Source organism: Rousettus aegyptiacus, unplaced genomic scaffold, assembly GCF_014176215.1.
Source record: "Rousettus aegyptiacus isolate mRouAeg1 unplaced genomic scaffold, mRouAeg1.p scaffold_m13_p_2, whole genome shotgun sequence".
NCBI lineage: Eukaryota > Metazoa > Chordata > Mammalia > Chiroptera > Pteropodidae > Rousettus > Rousettus aegyptiacus.
Window position 1 is genome coordinate 153,167,671 of NW_023416295.1, and position 15,259 is coordinate 153,182,929.

Here is a 15,259-nt window from a genome sequence, read left to right on the forward strand (position 1 = left end):
TGTCAGAGACGAAAGATGCCTTTGCCACTCTAGGGAAGTTGCTGATGTTTATGAGAGTGTCAGAATGAATTTAATAATGTTATTTTAAATTAAAACGATGAAATTAAAAAATGTACTAAGTGGAAGGAGTCCTAAAAAAGACATCAACTCTGTTTACAAGCTGTGTGATCTTGTAACAGAATCTGTTTCCTTAGATGTAAAGAAAGGCAAAACTCTCAGGATAAAATAAAATGTTTGAAAACAAATGCAATAAAATAATGTATGTGACAATACGTTATAATTTGAAAACAAACATACAAGCAAACTTAAGGTAATGGTATTTTTTATTTTTAACAATCATTTAATAGACGAGATACCTGCTAAATCTAATATTACCAAAACTTTTAGAAGGAAGGGTAATAAGACATTGGAGAAATAGAGGTAAAATGTGAGCTTATATTGAGTATTTGAAATTATTCTCATTAAGTCAGCATTTTGCCATTTTGAGAAAGCATTGTAATAGGGATAAGTAAGATGACACTTGGATTTTGATGTAACAGGCAGTTGGGTTTATCATTTTTATATACATATTAAGAATAAATACACATCTTTTTCTCTTCTCTTTAAACTTAATCTTGAAGGTTATGAATACCGATGGCACTGGGAGACGAGTCCTAGTGGAAGACAAAATTCCTCACATATTTGGGTTTACTTTGTTGGGTGACTATGTTTACTGGACTGACTGGCAGAGGCGTAGCATCGAAAGAGTACACAAACGAAGTGCAGAGAGGGAAATCATCATAGATCAGCTCCCTGACCTCATGGGCTTAAAGGCCACAAATGTTCATAGAATCATCGGTAAGTAATTCCAAAAATCTCTTAGAGGTGGAAGCCAGGAATGAGAAAATGTAAAGACAGGCAGTAGTTTATAAAGCAGCATTGTAAATTGTTTATCTTTTGAGGGAATATAGAAATCATCTGTTAACCCTTTTTTCTAACCAGGAATGGATCTTTTAAATGTTGGCTTAGTACTATGCCTATATAGTTTGAGTTGAAGAGGTAAATACACAGTCCTTCATCAAAAGAATTTATTCCTATTACATGAATAATGTAGCTTATTTTAAAACTTACTGTGGGTGCAAAGGAAAATATTTTGTCATGTTTATTCTCAATTGATCAGCCAGGGAGTTTTGACCTGCTTCATTTCCAGCCTGGGCTAGTTCACCCCTCCATAGACAGCCTGGTGATCCCCTACTCCTGGGAGGTCACCATATTGATGCCAACTTAGTCAAGACACCTGATCAGCATAGGTCTCAAGCAATTCTCCTGGCTCAGCCTTCCAAATAGCTGGGACAACCTGTGACATTAGGCTGGGCCTTTTATTCCCTATTAATCCTCATAGTGATTCTTTGTGAGACTAGACTTAAAACTCCAGATCTGGGAGAAGATTTAATCATAGGTCTGTGTGAACCAACTGCTTAGTCATTTTAAAGTGAAAATGTGTTATGTCAATGTGTTCCATGTTCTTTTATAATTAATTTATCTTCTAGGTTCCAACCCCTGTGCTGAGGAAAATGGGGGATGTAGCCATCTTTGCCTCTATAGACCTCAGGGACTTCGCTGTGCCTGTCCCATTGGCTTTGAACTCATCAGTGACATGAAGACCTGCATTGTCCCAGAGGCTTTTCTTTTGTTTTCACGGAGAGCAGATATCAGGAGAATTTCTTTGGAAACTAACAATAATAATGTAGCCATTCCGCTCACTGGTGTCAAAGAAGCTTCTGCTTTGGATTTTGATGTGACAGACAACCGAATTTACTGGACTGATATATCACTCAAGGTTAGCAAAAGAATTAGGATATTAAAACTGGGGACAAAATGGAAGAGCTTCTAGAATTTCTCATTCTTCATGCTATGATCTATCTCATTGCTTGATAGACAAAGTTCAACAAAAACCTTTAACTTTTTAAAGGAAATCAAGGGAAAGGCCTATTCAGTATTTTATTAAGTACCTTTTTTGTATAAGATACTTTTCTTGAGTGTTCTAAATTTGTAAGACCTAATCTTCCTCTACTGTGTTCCATTTGAAGATAATGGAATTACATTTTCTACAGGTGGAGAGTACAGTTGAACGCTTTACATAAATGGCTTTTAGAGGCTTGACTCAATTTATTTTCAACAAAATTTAGGAGCCTGACTTTAGAAAATGCCAATAGGAATTATATTACAACTTGATTTCTTTTTTCTAGAATAAATACTGAAAAAGCATACTGAGTGAGAAGGTGGAGTTCTCATAAAATCTGGAGAATAATCTTTTCTTCTTCTAGATGGTTTTGGGCTTATTTCAGATAACTTGTGTAAAATTTTGTCTAACATGCAAAAATCATGGATTATTGGAGCCAGAGTAGGATTCTAGTAGTGTTCAGTAAAATCTATTAAATGAGTGAATAAATGAAGTAAATAAATAAATCTTAGCTTTTATTGTGTGACCTTCTAAGTGTCCTCATTTTGAAAATAGAGATAATGCCTATCTTTCAGGGCTGTTGTGAGGATTAAATGAAAAACTATGAATACATGAAGTACCTAGGATAGTGCTTGACAGGAAATAGCAGCTATTATTAATAGCTTGAATTACGATTGTTTTAAATTTTAGGGAATTCAGATCTGTAGTAGTAAAACGATAATGGTATTATACATTTTATAAGGTATACAACATTCTGGTCATATCTTTTTTACTTGATTATTACTAAATTTTAAAGCAAAGTCATTCCCACTGTCTTATTAGAATAAATTTTTGGTACTTGAGAAATTCAGAAAATTTTCTTTGACTTGGTAGTAAAGCTTGAAGTCACAGTTTATTAGAGATATCTCCCCCTCCCCCACCCATGCTCATAAAATATGTGAAGTGTATTAAGAAACTCTGCTGCTGGTTCTTCTGGATCTTCCCACCCAACAAGACCCAAAGCAAACATTCTGTCTGGAAAGTTTTGTCTTAAGCTCTTTGACTTTGTTGTTAATCTTGTTTCTGCAGACCATCAGCAGAGCCTTTATGAATGGCAGTGCACTGGAACATGTGGTAGAGTTCGGCTTAGATTATCCAGAAGGCATGGCAGTGGACTGGCTTGGGAAGAACTTGTACTGGGCAGACACAGGAACAAATAGAATTGAGGTGTCAAAGTTGGATGGGCAGCACCGACAAGTTTTGGTGTGGAAAGACCTAGATAGTCCCAGAGCTCTTGCGTTGGACCCTGCTGAAGGGTAAACAGCTTTATGTATGCATTCTTTACAACTACATTGTGGATGGGCTAGTTATGGAGTATATTATTGATGGCTTAATACTGTTTAGAAATCTGACAGCTAAACCATAGATAGGCTTTATTTTAAAACCATTAGTTGAGGAGTCACTGATTTAGAATGAATAATTACTAGCTAAATTTTACTTTTGTCATTATTAACATTGGATGAAGAAAGATTAGTGAAATGGATTAATAATCTAATATTACTGCTTATATATACTATTAAACAGCCTTTTTAAAGGTATCGAGTCTATATATGCTTACACCTTCTTCCTAAGTTATACCAGATTCCAGACCTACTAAACCTATGGAAATAATGTTGTGTGCAAAGAAACAACTGCATTAAAGAATCTCTGTTTTAGAATATTTGTTAATTCAGAATGGACAGTTAGTTTGATCGTTATTACAAGCTTGGACAAACTTTGGTATTAAACAGCTAGCTTTTTATAAATTAACAGTAAACTATTTACAAAGAGTTAGATGACCCTTCTACATGATTTAATGAGTTTTAAAAAGCTAGCAGTTGAGAGTTCTGAAATTTGAATAGTTCCACTTTTAAAAGCAGAAGTGAATAGTGTGAACATAACAGGCATATTTTACAATATCTATAATTAAAAATAGTTTCCCTGAAATCACATTTACTCCATGATTAGCTAGTTAGCCATCTAATTAGAAGGCCATATCAAAGGCAGCTTCCCTGTGCTGACATGTTGTGGTTGGATTATGGTGATCTTTTACTCTAAGCATTAGTTACCAGACAGATAAATTTAGTAGTAGGGACCAAGGACTCTAGTTTATGTGGAAGCTGGCAACTGTGAAATTTCTTCACAGTTGTTTCTCTTTGGCTCTTGTGGTGTACACGTGCCCGTCAGCTGACAAATAGAAATGAAAACATAGTCCAAGACTAACTTTTCAGAAAAGCATGTTCACATATTGCTACCAAGTCAACCATCACCTGACAGGCTAATGAGTGAATGTCTGTCTTCAGGTATTTGATGAGAGCTGCCATGTGGAGTGCTTTCCTAGTCCCAGTATTCAGAGTATCTCAAAACTAGCAACTTACTAGCTAGTTTAGTTGAAAGGGCATTTGGCTAAGGATTAGGTTCTAGTTCTAGCTCTGTCATGTGATTAGTTTAAAAAAGACATTGGAGAAATCATTCACATTTCTTTTAGTGCTTTGGCCTCCTTGTCTATAAAAAGCCTATAGAACTGTAGGGCTACTCTAAGTGAAAAACTTGAAAAATTGAAATAAAAGCAAAAGGACATTCTAAAATTTCACAGCGATTGTAGTAGCATGTTCACGGCCCAGCTGACACATTAAGGGATGACTCATTGCTCTTATACATATAATACGTTCCCTTGGACTGTGTGTCCAAATATATGTTCAAACTTTGCTTTTTTAACTTCAGTTAAAGCCTGGTGCAAGTTGATTACACAAGTTGAAAAGTAAGTTTAAAAATTTAGAAACTCATTTTACTTTTATTTAGAAATACATAAATATATTTTATTCAGAAGCAACCCAGATTCAGAGACCAGAGCTTTAATCTTTTTTTATCTTTTTGAATATTAGTTTTATAAATGCAAGTGCTGCAATAGGAAATCATTGGTTTGTTTCCAGTTCCTAGGTTTTGGATGGAATACATTCATTGGAAAGACGAAGGAACGCTGACTCATTTCCTTTTTAGGATATAAGAAAAAATATTTAGTTGAGGGTGCCAAAATAATTGAAAAATTATACCCAGGATTTTGTTTTACCAATTTCCTTGATTTAGTGTGTATTTTCTTTAACGTTATTTAGTTAACTATACATGAACATGACCTTTTCTTCCAAATAATCAAAAGTGAAATGTTAACTATCCATTGTTTTGAATTCAGATTTATGTATTGGACCGAGTGGGGTGGAAAACCTAAGATAGACAGAGCTGCCATGGATGGAAGTGAGCGTACTACATTAGTTCCGAACGTGGGACGTGCAAATGGCCTAACTATTGATTATGCTAAAAGGAGGCTCTATTGGACAGACCTGGACACCAACTTAATAGAATCTTCAAATATGCTTGGTAAGCTCTCTTTTTTATTTATTCAGACACATAGTAGTGTATTGTTTTTTTCTATGCAAAAATCAGAAAAGTTGCTATTACCATTGTTAGATACTATTAGTAAAACTTCATATGAATGTCTAGATTCTTCCTTTGTCTGGCATTGTATTCTGTTTATTGTTACTAATAGTGGGCCAGGTACTTGGATTCACATATCTTTATTATGTGGAAATTTCATTATTGTTGTGCTTATAATGGAATTTATAACTCCCTAGATTTTCCTGAAGTGACTTTTTGTACAAGCAAAATACACTATATTCATTTCCATCTTCTTATGAAAGGAAGAAGAGAAGTTGAACTATAGACCCTAATGGAGAGAAAATAAGACCACAATTAAAATAGACCATTTGTAGGAGTTTAAACAAACTCAGTGATTTATAGCAAGAATATAAGTTTGAGGCATGGGGTCAGACTGCAGATGGATTGATTTCAGAAGACTGGTCTGGTTTTAAAATTGCTTTTAAATGAATTGTTCTACTTTAAATTGCTTACAAATGTAATGTTTTATGTGTTATAGTTTGAGGGAGGGGGCAACAGGACTCATATTCTCACATATTTTATCTGTCTGCTTTTCCCCTGTCTACTGCCTTTCCAAAAATAGGACTCAACCGTGAAGTTATAGCAGATGACTTGCCTCATCCTTTTGGCTTAACTCAGTACCAAGATTACATCTATTGGACGGACTGGAGCCGACGCAGCATTGAACGTGCCAACAAAACTAGTGGCCAAAACCGCACCATCATTCAAGGCCATTTGGATTATGTGATGGACATCCTCGTCTTTCATTCCTCTCGGCAGGCAGGATGGAATGAGTGTGCTTCCAGCAATGGGCACTGCTCCCACCTCTGCTTGGCTGTGCCAGTTGGAGGTTTTGTTTGTGGATGCCCTGCCCACTACTCTCTTAATTCTGACAACAGGACTTGTAGTGGTAAGCTGCACCCTCCCCCCCAAAAAAACTAACTAAAATTAGAGAAAGGGTTTTGAAAAACACTGTAGTTCTTGTTCTTGGAGTAAAAAGTTGTAGAAGTTCAAAGTTGATCATGTATTTAATAAAAGAGAAGGACTAACTGGAAAAATGTAATTCTTTATTATTTTTTTTAGATGATAGTTGATATTATGAAAACTGATATTATAGAAAAATTAAATTTTCTACTCAAGCATTTAATAGTATAAAATTTGCATTGCTTTATTGAGAGAGAGTCATGCATATGTGCTATATATAATTCATATTTATTCATTATAAAAAAAAAGGAAAAGTACAAATAGTTCAACAAAGAGAATCTCCAAAGTCCAACCCTCTTTTTCTTTGAAGTTCATAGAATAAGCTAAAGATAAAAAATTTAAGTGTATTAAAGGCCAGGCATATGAGTAAATTTAGCCCAGTATGCAACAATAGTAAATAGATGGGAAACTAGAGAGCACATGCTCTGAACATAGTGGGTGGTTGCTGCTTAATTCCAAGTGATGTTACTAGATATTCTTAGTCATGAGTCCAAAAATTTTTTTTTTGGCTACACTGTATCTTGATTTTTAAATGTTAGCAAGTAACACATATTAAACAGAAACACACACAGACACAGTGCTAACAACAATGAAACAGTGTGTAACAAAACACTATTGGTTTAGGGAAACCTAGTTTATGACTCCGGTATACATGGATGCCCATGTCTTGGTGGATAGACAACAACAAATTGGTAAATATGATGAAGAAATAGAGATTGGATCAGAAAGAAGAGATTCATGAGAGAGAAGTAAGCTATGGTTCACTAGGGTAGAAGATAAAATTGCTGTAGGATATTGGATGTTACTATCAAAATTACTTTATTCCATGTCTAAAAGTATAAGAAGTCACACAGGAAAGGGTTTAGTCTGTTCTGATACAAGGCTTCAGTAGTGAAAAAGAACAAAAGTTTATAATTTAATGATTTGGAGTCTCTGCCATCGTAGTTTTGTGTTTTCTAAAGTAAATCACATAAAATTTTTAAGCCTTGAATTTTCTCATTTGTAAAATGGAAATAATAGTAAATACTTTGTAGGATTACTGTGAAAAATAAATATGATATAACATGATTTGACTGCTGTGGAAGTAGATTTGAAGAAGAAAAGAAGTGGTAACAGGAAGTCAGTCAGTCTAGTGTAATCAGTCTAGGTAATGCCAGTAGATTTGGACAGGGGTGTGGCAGTGAGGATGGAGAGAAGCTGATGGATTTAAGGTATATTTTGAAGCTAATGAACAGGATTCATTAATGGGCTGTATATGGGGAAGAGAAGGAGGGAGGAAGCAAGGGATGACTTTTAGATTTTTGGTTTGAGCAGCGAAGTAGATAGTAAATGAGGAAGTATAGAGAGGAAGGTTAGTTTTCAGGAAGGAAAAAAAATTAATTTTAGGTGGGTTTATATTGATTTTCCTGTGGGGCATTGCAATGGAAATGCTAAATAGGTAGTTGGATAGAAAATTCCAGAGTTTAGGAAAGAAATGAGGGTGCAGATAATAAATTTTGGGACTGCCAGCACGTATTTAAAATGGGAAAGAGTACTTAGGAAGAGATTTAGAAATTGGGTCAGCAAACATTTCCTGTAAAGGGCCAGAGTAAATATTTAGGCTTGTGAGTCCTATAGTCTCTCACACCTACTCAACTCGATCCACTGTAGCATGAAAACAGCGATAGACAGTACATTTTAAAATGTGACTGAATTCTGATAAACTTTATCACAAAAACAGGCAACAAGCCGGACTTAGCTTGTGGACCATAGTTTTCCAACTCCTGGTATAGAGAAAAGGGATCTGGTAACCTAAAGAGTTCTGGTTGAGGAGGGAGAGCTTACAGTGGGCACCAGAAAGTAACAGCCAGAGAGGTTAAGAGAAAGACCAGGAGAGAGTAGTGCACACAAGACAAGAGATAAGCTTGCTTCAGAAAACAGCTGTGTCAGATGCTGCTGAGGGGTTGAGGAAGATGAGGCCTAAAATAGTATCTATTCATTGGATTTTTGAATAAGGAGGTTATTAGTAACCCTGAAGAGAGTAATTTCAGGGATGTAATGGTGAAAGATTAGATCAAAAAGGGAATAGAGACAAGGAAAGGGAGGTAGTATATATAAATGTCTTTTTCAAGAAGTTTGACTTTGAATGGAAGAAGATGGGGAAAATAACTGGTAGGGAATTGAGACAAGAAAATGGAAAGACCTTTTGAAATCATTATGAGTGCATGTTAATTAGTGAGTGAAGGCCATGAAAAATCAGTGCTGCAAGTATCTCTAATTTAATCTCTAATATCTAATACCTTGATCTTCCATGATAGATCAAGTGCTTCAAGAAGCTTCCTGTTGTATGTTCTCTTTATAATGAATACTATTTAATATTTGTGTAGAGGTTTATTAGATTTCAAGAAACGTTTAACACAAAGGACTTGCCCTCAAAACGTTTTCCAACATTGTGTAATGTACTCCCTGAACTGTGTTTCAAAAGCTAAGCCAGATCATGATTTTCTGATCAGAACCTTACAGTGGCTCCCCATCTCACACAGAATAAAAACCTAGTTCTTACAGGTACCTACATGATCTCCCCTCTTTTCTTCTCTAACTTCAGCTTTTACTACTCTCTCCCTGCTCTTTCCATGACAGCCACACTAGCCTCATTATTATTTTCACATACACCAATTACTCCCCATCTCAGAACTGTTGTACCACTTATTTCCTCTGCTCGGAATATTCTTCCTGCAAATATTTACATGGATATACTGCACCTCCACCTCTGCCTATTGTGCTTCACAGGAAGACTTGGTCTGCCCTATTTAAAATTTGCAAATCATCTTTCCATCCTATCTAGCATTACCAGTTTCCCTTACCTGTACTTTTCCCCATAACACTTGCCACTCTTTGATACACTATATAATTTATACATTCTATTTATATATATTCCAACTTTCTATTATGTTTATTGCTTATTGTTTGCTGGAATATAACTCCACAAAACAGTATTTTTCTCCCTCTTTTTTCCCTGATATATCTTAGATGCCTAGATTAGTGCTCGGAAAATAGATAAATTCAAGAAATTGCCATTAAAAAGAGTGAAAAAGTAGGGCAGGATTTGGAAGAACACGGGCTTTTCCATTCAACACCTTGTAAGTAAACTTTTATGCAAAGAGGTTCAGTGACTTAGTTAAGATCAAGTGATTAGATAAGAGAGCTGAGACTGAAACCAGTCTTGAAGTGTCTCCTTTGACCTGTGGAGGCCCAGGCTTCCTGCTACCCACAAGAATAGGTTATGGAGGAATAGGATTATTCACTCGATAAACAGGGAGAATTTTATATGTTTTTGTCAAACACTTCACTGAAATCAAGTCTCCTGTGATACCACTATGGACAAGATGGGGAAAAATAGGCTAGGTGGCTCTGCCGTTGAGTAAATTCATAACTGGTTTGATAACCAGAGTGTTGATTAGAAAGTTTCTGGGAGCATATCAAAGGTTTTTGTCCTCAGTCTTACCTCTCTCTGTTTTGTATGAGATATAGCTGCAAGCTGATCAAATCTTTGAGTGATACAGACTTAGAGTAATTGTGTTTCATATTTGCTCTTTTCTTTTTTAAGCTCCAACTACTTTCCTGCTCTTCAGTCAGAAGAGTGCCATTAACCGCATGGTGATTGATGAACAACAGAGCCCCGATATCATCCTTCCCATTCACAGCCTTCGAAATGTCCGGGCCATTGACTATGACCCACTGGACAAGCAACTCTATTGGATTGACTCACGACAAAACATGATCCGAAAAGCACAAGAAGATGGTAGCCAGGTAATTTAGAGCTCAGTGCAAAATACATTTCTTCTGCCTAGTAATTAGACTAACTAACACTCCTGTGCACGCCTGTGCATGTGTGTGTGTATGTGTAAAATTGAAATTCTGGACTGAGCAGCTTTTTTTCCCTTCTAATTCTTTGAGTAAATAATTTTTTGATATTGCTATTGGATTGAAAATCATATTATGCTTATATATTGGTTGTGAATTTATCACTCCCACCCAGATCCATTTTTATAGTTTTTTTTTTTTCATTATGATTCCCTCTTCATGGAGTGTTGGAAGCTTTAAAATCTAATAGATCTTGATTCTGATCTCAGCTTTATCCATCACTAGGTTTTTTTTTATGAACTTTTTGGCTGAATGGAATGTAAAGCACATATCCTGTTAGCTGTTACATGATAGGGACTCAATAAATAACAGTTCTGTTACTAGTTAACTATTATCTAAAAGGTTTGGCGGATAGGAAACATACAATACAACCTTAGTAAAATTAAAAACATTTAGGATATGTTATGATTAATTCAGAGATTTTTTTTTTTTTTTCGTTTTGAGTAAATATTTGCTGAATATGGAATGACGATGAGAATATTATCTATAATTCTTACCTATGTGTACATACCAGTCATGGTTTACATACCACTAACCATATTTATTTGCTTTCTTTCTGAGATCAAGTAGTGTTAGACTGGGATTACTATAAATAATTATTTGTCATCTTCTCCATGTCAGTGATGTTAAGTATGATTTTGAATGTATTAAAATTTAGAGAGATTAGATTACTAATTTTTTATATGTCTTATCTCACACAAAAGAGCAAGCAGATAATGTATTTAGGGTTGCTGAGGGGTCACTAGGGTAGGGGTATAGTTATAGTGGTATATTGCAAATGCACCTTACACTGTTGTAGGCCAGGACTACAGGCTAATAACTAGTAGAGAGATATTATAGCTGTTATTATATAGCCAAGGACACGGCAAATAAATAAGATAGCCTCATTATGGAATATGTTACCTTAGAGATGCTGAGTAAATAAAATATAAGTTATTCAGGTAGAACAGATAAACAAAGCTTCTCTTTTTGCTTGGCTTTGTTAAGAAAAATTGGGGGGGTTATGGATTTGAGGATTAGAGAAAGACATGATTGATAGATGTGGTTTGTAGCCCTAATTAATGTTATCTCTAGGGCAGGATTTCTCAGCTTAAGCACTGCTGACATTTTTGGACTGGATAATTCTTTGCTGTGGAGGACTGATGTATATGCAGTAGGATATTTAGCAGCATCTTGCCTCTACCCACTAGATGCCAGTTATATACCCCCCATAGACTTGACAATCAAAAATGTCTCCAAACATTGCTAAATGCCTCTGCTTTTAGAGGTATTTCTAAGGTGTAGTTCTAGCCATGATTGTCTGTGAGAGAGAGCTGCCAACTTCTCATGTTTATCTCTGATCAATGCATTATCAGGTTCTTAGACCAACTAATATAGCCTAAGGTCACTCTTCTGCCCATGTCATAATAACCAAAGGGAACATTTGAAATGCATATTAACAAAGAAGCACATTACTCATAAAAAATGTATCAGTAAGAAATGTCCCTTGAGACTTCTCAGGTGTGTGACCACATAAGTGTAAGCATTGTGAGTAATTGCCTCAGGGCTGTCTGGTATGGAGTCTGATTTTCCATGTGTCATGTGTCTTTTTCTTTGCCTAGGGCTTTACTGTGGTGGTAAGCTCAGTTCCTAATCAGAACCTAGAAATACAACCCTATGACCTCAGCATTGATATTTATAGCCGCTATATCTACTGGACTTGTGAGGCTACCAATGTCATCAACGTAACAAGATTAGATGGAAGATCAATTGGAGTGGTGCTAAAAGGGGAGCAAGACAGACCGCGAGCCATTGTGGTAAATCCAGAGAAAGGGTATGTTGCTAAAGTGACATTCAGATGTCTTGGCATCTGAGACCCTCATCAGCTTTTCTTTTAAGCCCTTAGTTATTTATTTATCTGTAAGTGTCCTGTGCTCCAGTGAAAAACTTGGTATTTTCTATCTACTTGCCTCTGCCTTTTCTTACATCCTTGCTTTCTCTGATTTTATTGCCTAGAATTTCCTTTCTTAGTCAATGTTGCTTTTGTTTTAATTTCTCCCCACACCTCCAGGACCATTGGAACTACAGCATCCTTCATGAAGTTTTCCTTGATCTGCCCCATCCCTGGCCAGATATGATTTTCCCTTACAAATGCCCAGCGCATTGTATTTCTGCCTCTCTAGTCGTACCCAGTCCTTTCCAAATTACCTTATACTTCTTTTTCAGTCTTATATTTCCTACTACACTTTCGGTTCCTTTGTGACAAGAACTAATATGTCTTCTTTCATTTGATACAGAGCTTTGCACTTAATAAATAGTACTTATTTGCATCTGAATAAATGATAAAGAATTCAGCAGGGAAAGTAGCTTACTTCAAAAAAATTACAGGAAAGAGATGAATTCCAGAAGTTAAATATAAGAAATAATTAATATATGACTTGTTTTTAGTTATGAAATGGACTAATTAGAGAATGAATTTAAAATTTTATGTCCAGATCTCTGGTTACTGCTCTTTTATTCATTTTATTTTATCATAATATTATTTCAAAAGTGTAGGTGTGCCTGTGTCTAACACTTCATTTATTAATCCATGAAAGTTAGCTCCCTCAGAAATTCTGTGTACTCTTTGTTACTATTACTGAAAGTAAAAAAAGTATCTTATGGCCTTTTTAAAAATATATTCTAAAACATTTAAAAATAAGATTTAAAAATGTTATTCTACCTTTTTTTGTTTTAGTCAGCAAAAATATTCTCATTTTGTATGGTTTCTTATTTTGGTAAACTTATCGTTTCTTCCTTTCTCTTCAGGTATATGTATTTTACTAATCTTCAGGAAAGATCTCCCAAAATTGAACGAGCTGCTTTGGATGGAACAGAACGAGAGGTCCTCTTTTTCAGTGGCTTAAGTAAACCAATTGCTTTAGCCCTTGATAGCCGATTGGGCAAACTCTTTTGGGCTGATTCAGATCTCCGGCGAATTGAAAGCAGTGATCTCTCAGGTACCTAAAAAAAATGTGTTCCTTTATTTTGATTTGGGTTATTGAGATGATTCATCCATAGCATTTGTATTTTTCTTCCACTTTATTATTTTTGTACACATTTCTTCACAGTTTTATTCACTAAAAGTAATCGGCATCAAGTTGGTTCGGAAGCACTTTTTTCTTCAATCATCAGTATGATTACTCCCTCTGTTATCTAATAACCTGCCAATTTTCTTTGTTTGGGCTCTGTAAATAATATATTTCTAATGCATGTCATCTCCTTTTTTAAATTCTTCTGCTCTAGTTTATGTTGTCATCATCTCTAGCCTGAATTCTAAGCTATGATTAGTCTTCCTGCTGATTTCCCACTCTACCTTACTCCTTGAAAGTTTACACACTTTTCCTAGTTTAATTTTCTGAAGAATGGTTTCTAATCATGTCATTATTTTACTAAAAAAAAAATTTGCAGGGTAGTCTCATAACCTGAAGATAAAAAGTATAGCTGTACACTTAAGTTCGTATTTGCCTTTCACAAACTTGTCATCAAACTCAAATGATCTTAACATTTCTGGTGTTTTAACCAAATTGAATCATTTGTTGGTCTTCAGATGTACTTTTACTTTCTCATTTCTCTGCAGTCCTCTTTACAGTCAGAGTTACTTCCCCCCCCCCCCAATTTCCGATGTCCAAATACTCTATGTGGCATCACTCTAGTGATCATAAAAATGAAATTAAAATAATACACTATTTACATCTGTCAGAATGGCAAAAATATGTTAAAGCTGATTATACCCAACATGGCCAGAGTGGTGGAAAATGGCAAACGGCATGCTCTCATGCACTTTGGTGGAAGTGGAAATTGGTAGAACCTTTCTGGAGGGCAATTGCCAATAAATCTCCCTTTTAGATACTGTCTGAGAGAAATGCTAACCTAGTATACAAGGGTATTTATATAATCTATTACAGAGAAGTAATTTCTACTATATCAAGTGTATGCAGTATTATATTCATTCAACAAACGAGGTTTTATATGCAGTGACATAGAAGGATGAGTTTAAAAAAAAATTAAGCTCATTGTTAAGATCTAGTTTTATTTAAAATTTAATATTCTATTTATCGGCAAATTGTCCTCCAAATATGTTGTATTTTTACAACATATACACACATATGTACATATACACATATGTATGTATACTATTAAGAAGGATATGGATATATATGTTTATTCCTTGAGAAATATGCAACAAAATATACCTTGATAAAGCTCTGGAAGATTAGTATACTCTAATATATTAAAGGTATTTATTCCTTTATCATTTGAATACATTCGTATTTGTTAAAAAAACTAAAAAAATATTCTGTCTTTCTGGGTTCAAATGCTTCCCCTTCCATTATGCCTTCCCTGGTTTCAAATAGTCATGCACACACCACATATGTGTGTACACATATGCTTAGCATGATATATTCTTTCCCTCATCTAGTCACCGATATCTCTTATATCATCTTTAATTTGCATGATTGCTACTTATATCAGTGTTTTAACTCTTGTTAACATTAAAGGGTTTTTTCCCCTTTTTCCCTTTTCTATTTCTCTTCATTTAGGGTGCTTATTTTTTGTTGTTTGAGTAACATGTTCATTAAAGACAGTTTAGAAAATTTTTAAAAAATATATTCAAAACACTTATCATTAACACTTTAATAAATTAACTTTCATTTTTTATATCACTTTTCTGCTCTTTTGTCTTATTTGCCTTTATGAGTTTATACCTTAATTTTTTGCCACTATTTAGGTAGATTTTTAAGAGGGAGCATTAAGTAAATTTGTGTATAACCACAATGAATCTAAATGTTGACTTAGGCAATGCCTTCTCATCTGGAATATCTTCCCACTTTTCTTCATTTATTAAATCTTCTCTTTATACTTACCTCTTCTTTCCCGGAACTTTCCCTGATATTTTCAAAGTATAAGCTAATGTTTTTTTGATAGAATTCATCACTTAGGAACCGTGAAAATATTCTA

At 34.9% G+C, this 15,259-nt stretch overlaps 1 protein-coding gene across 2 annotated transcripts in view; it reads left to right on the forward strand.

Moving 5' to 3' along the window:
• Positions 1–15,259, forward strand: part of LRP6 (LDL receptor related protein 6) — a 133,882-nt gene that overhangs the window by 96,167 nt on the left and 22,456 nt on the right. For both annotated transcript variants that reach the window (XM_016156367.2, XM_016156368.2), the window contains 8 exons: positions 621–837; positions 1,530–1,819; positions 3,011–3,237; positions 5,151–5,335; positions 5,976–6,302; positions 9,963–10,165; positions 11,881–12,092; positions 13,067–13,257. In XM_016156367.2, coding sequence (XP_016011853.1) covers positions 621–837; positions 1,530–1,819; positions 3,011–3,237; positions 5,151–5,335; positions 5,976–6,302; positions 9,963–10,165; positions 11,881–12,092; positions 13,067–13,257 — 1,852 coding nt within the window. The remainder of the gene's footprint in view (positions 1–620; positions 838–1,529; positions 1,820–3,010; positions 3,238–5,150; positions 5,336–5,975; positions 6,303–9,962; positions 10,166–11,880; positions 12,093–13,066; positions 13,258–15,259) is intronic.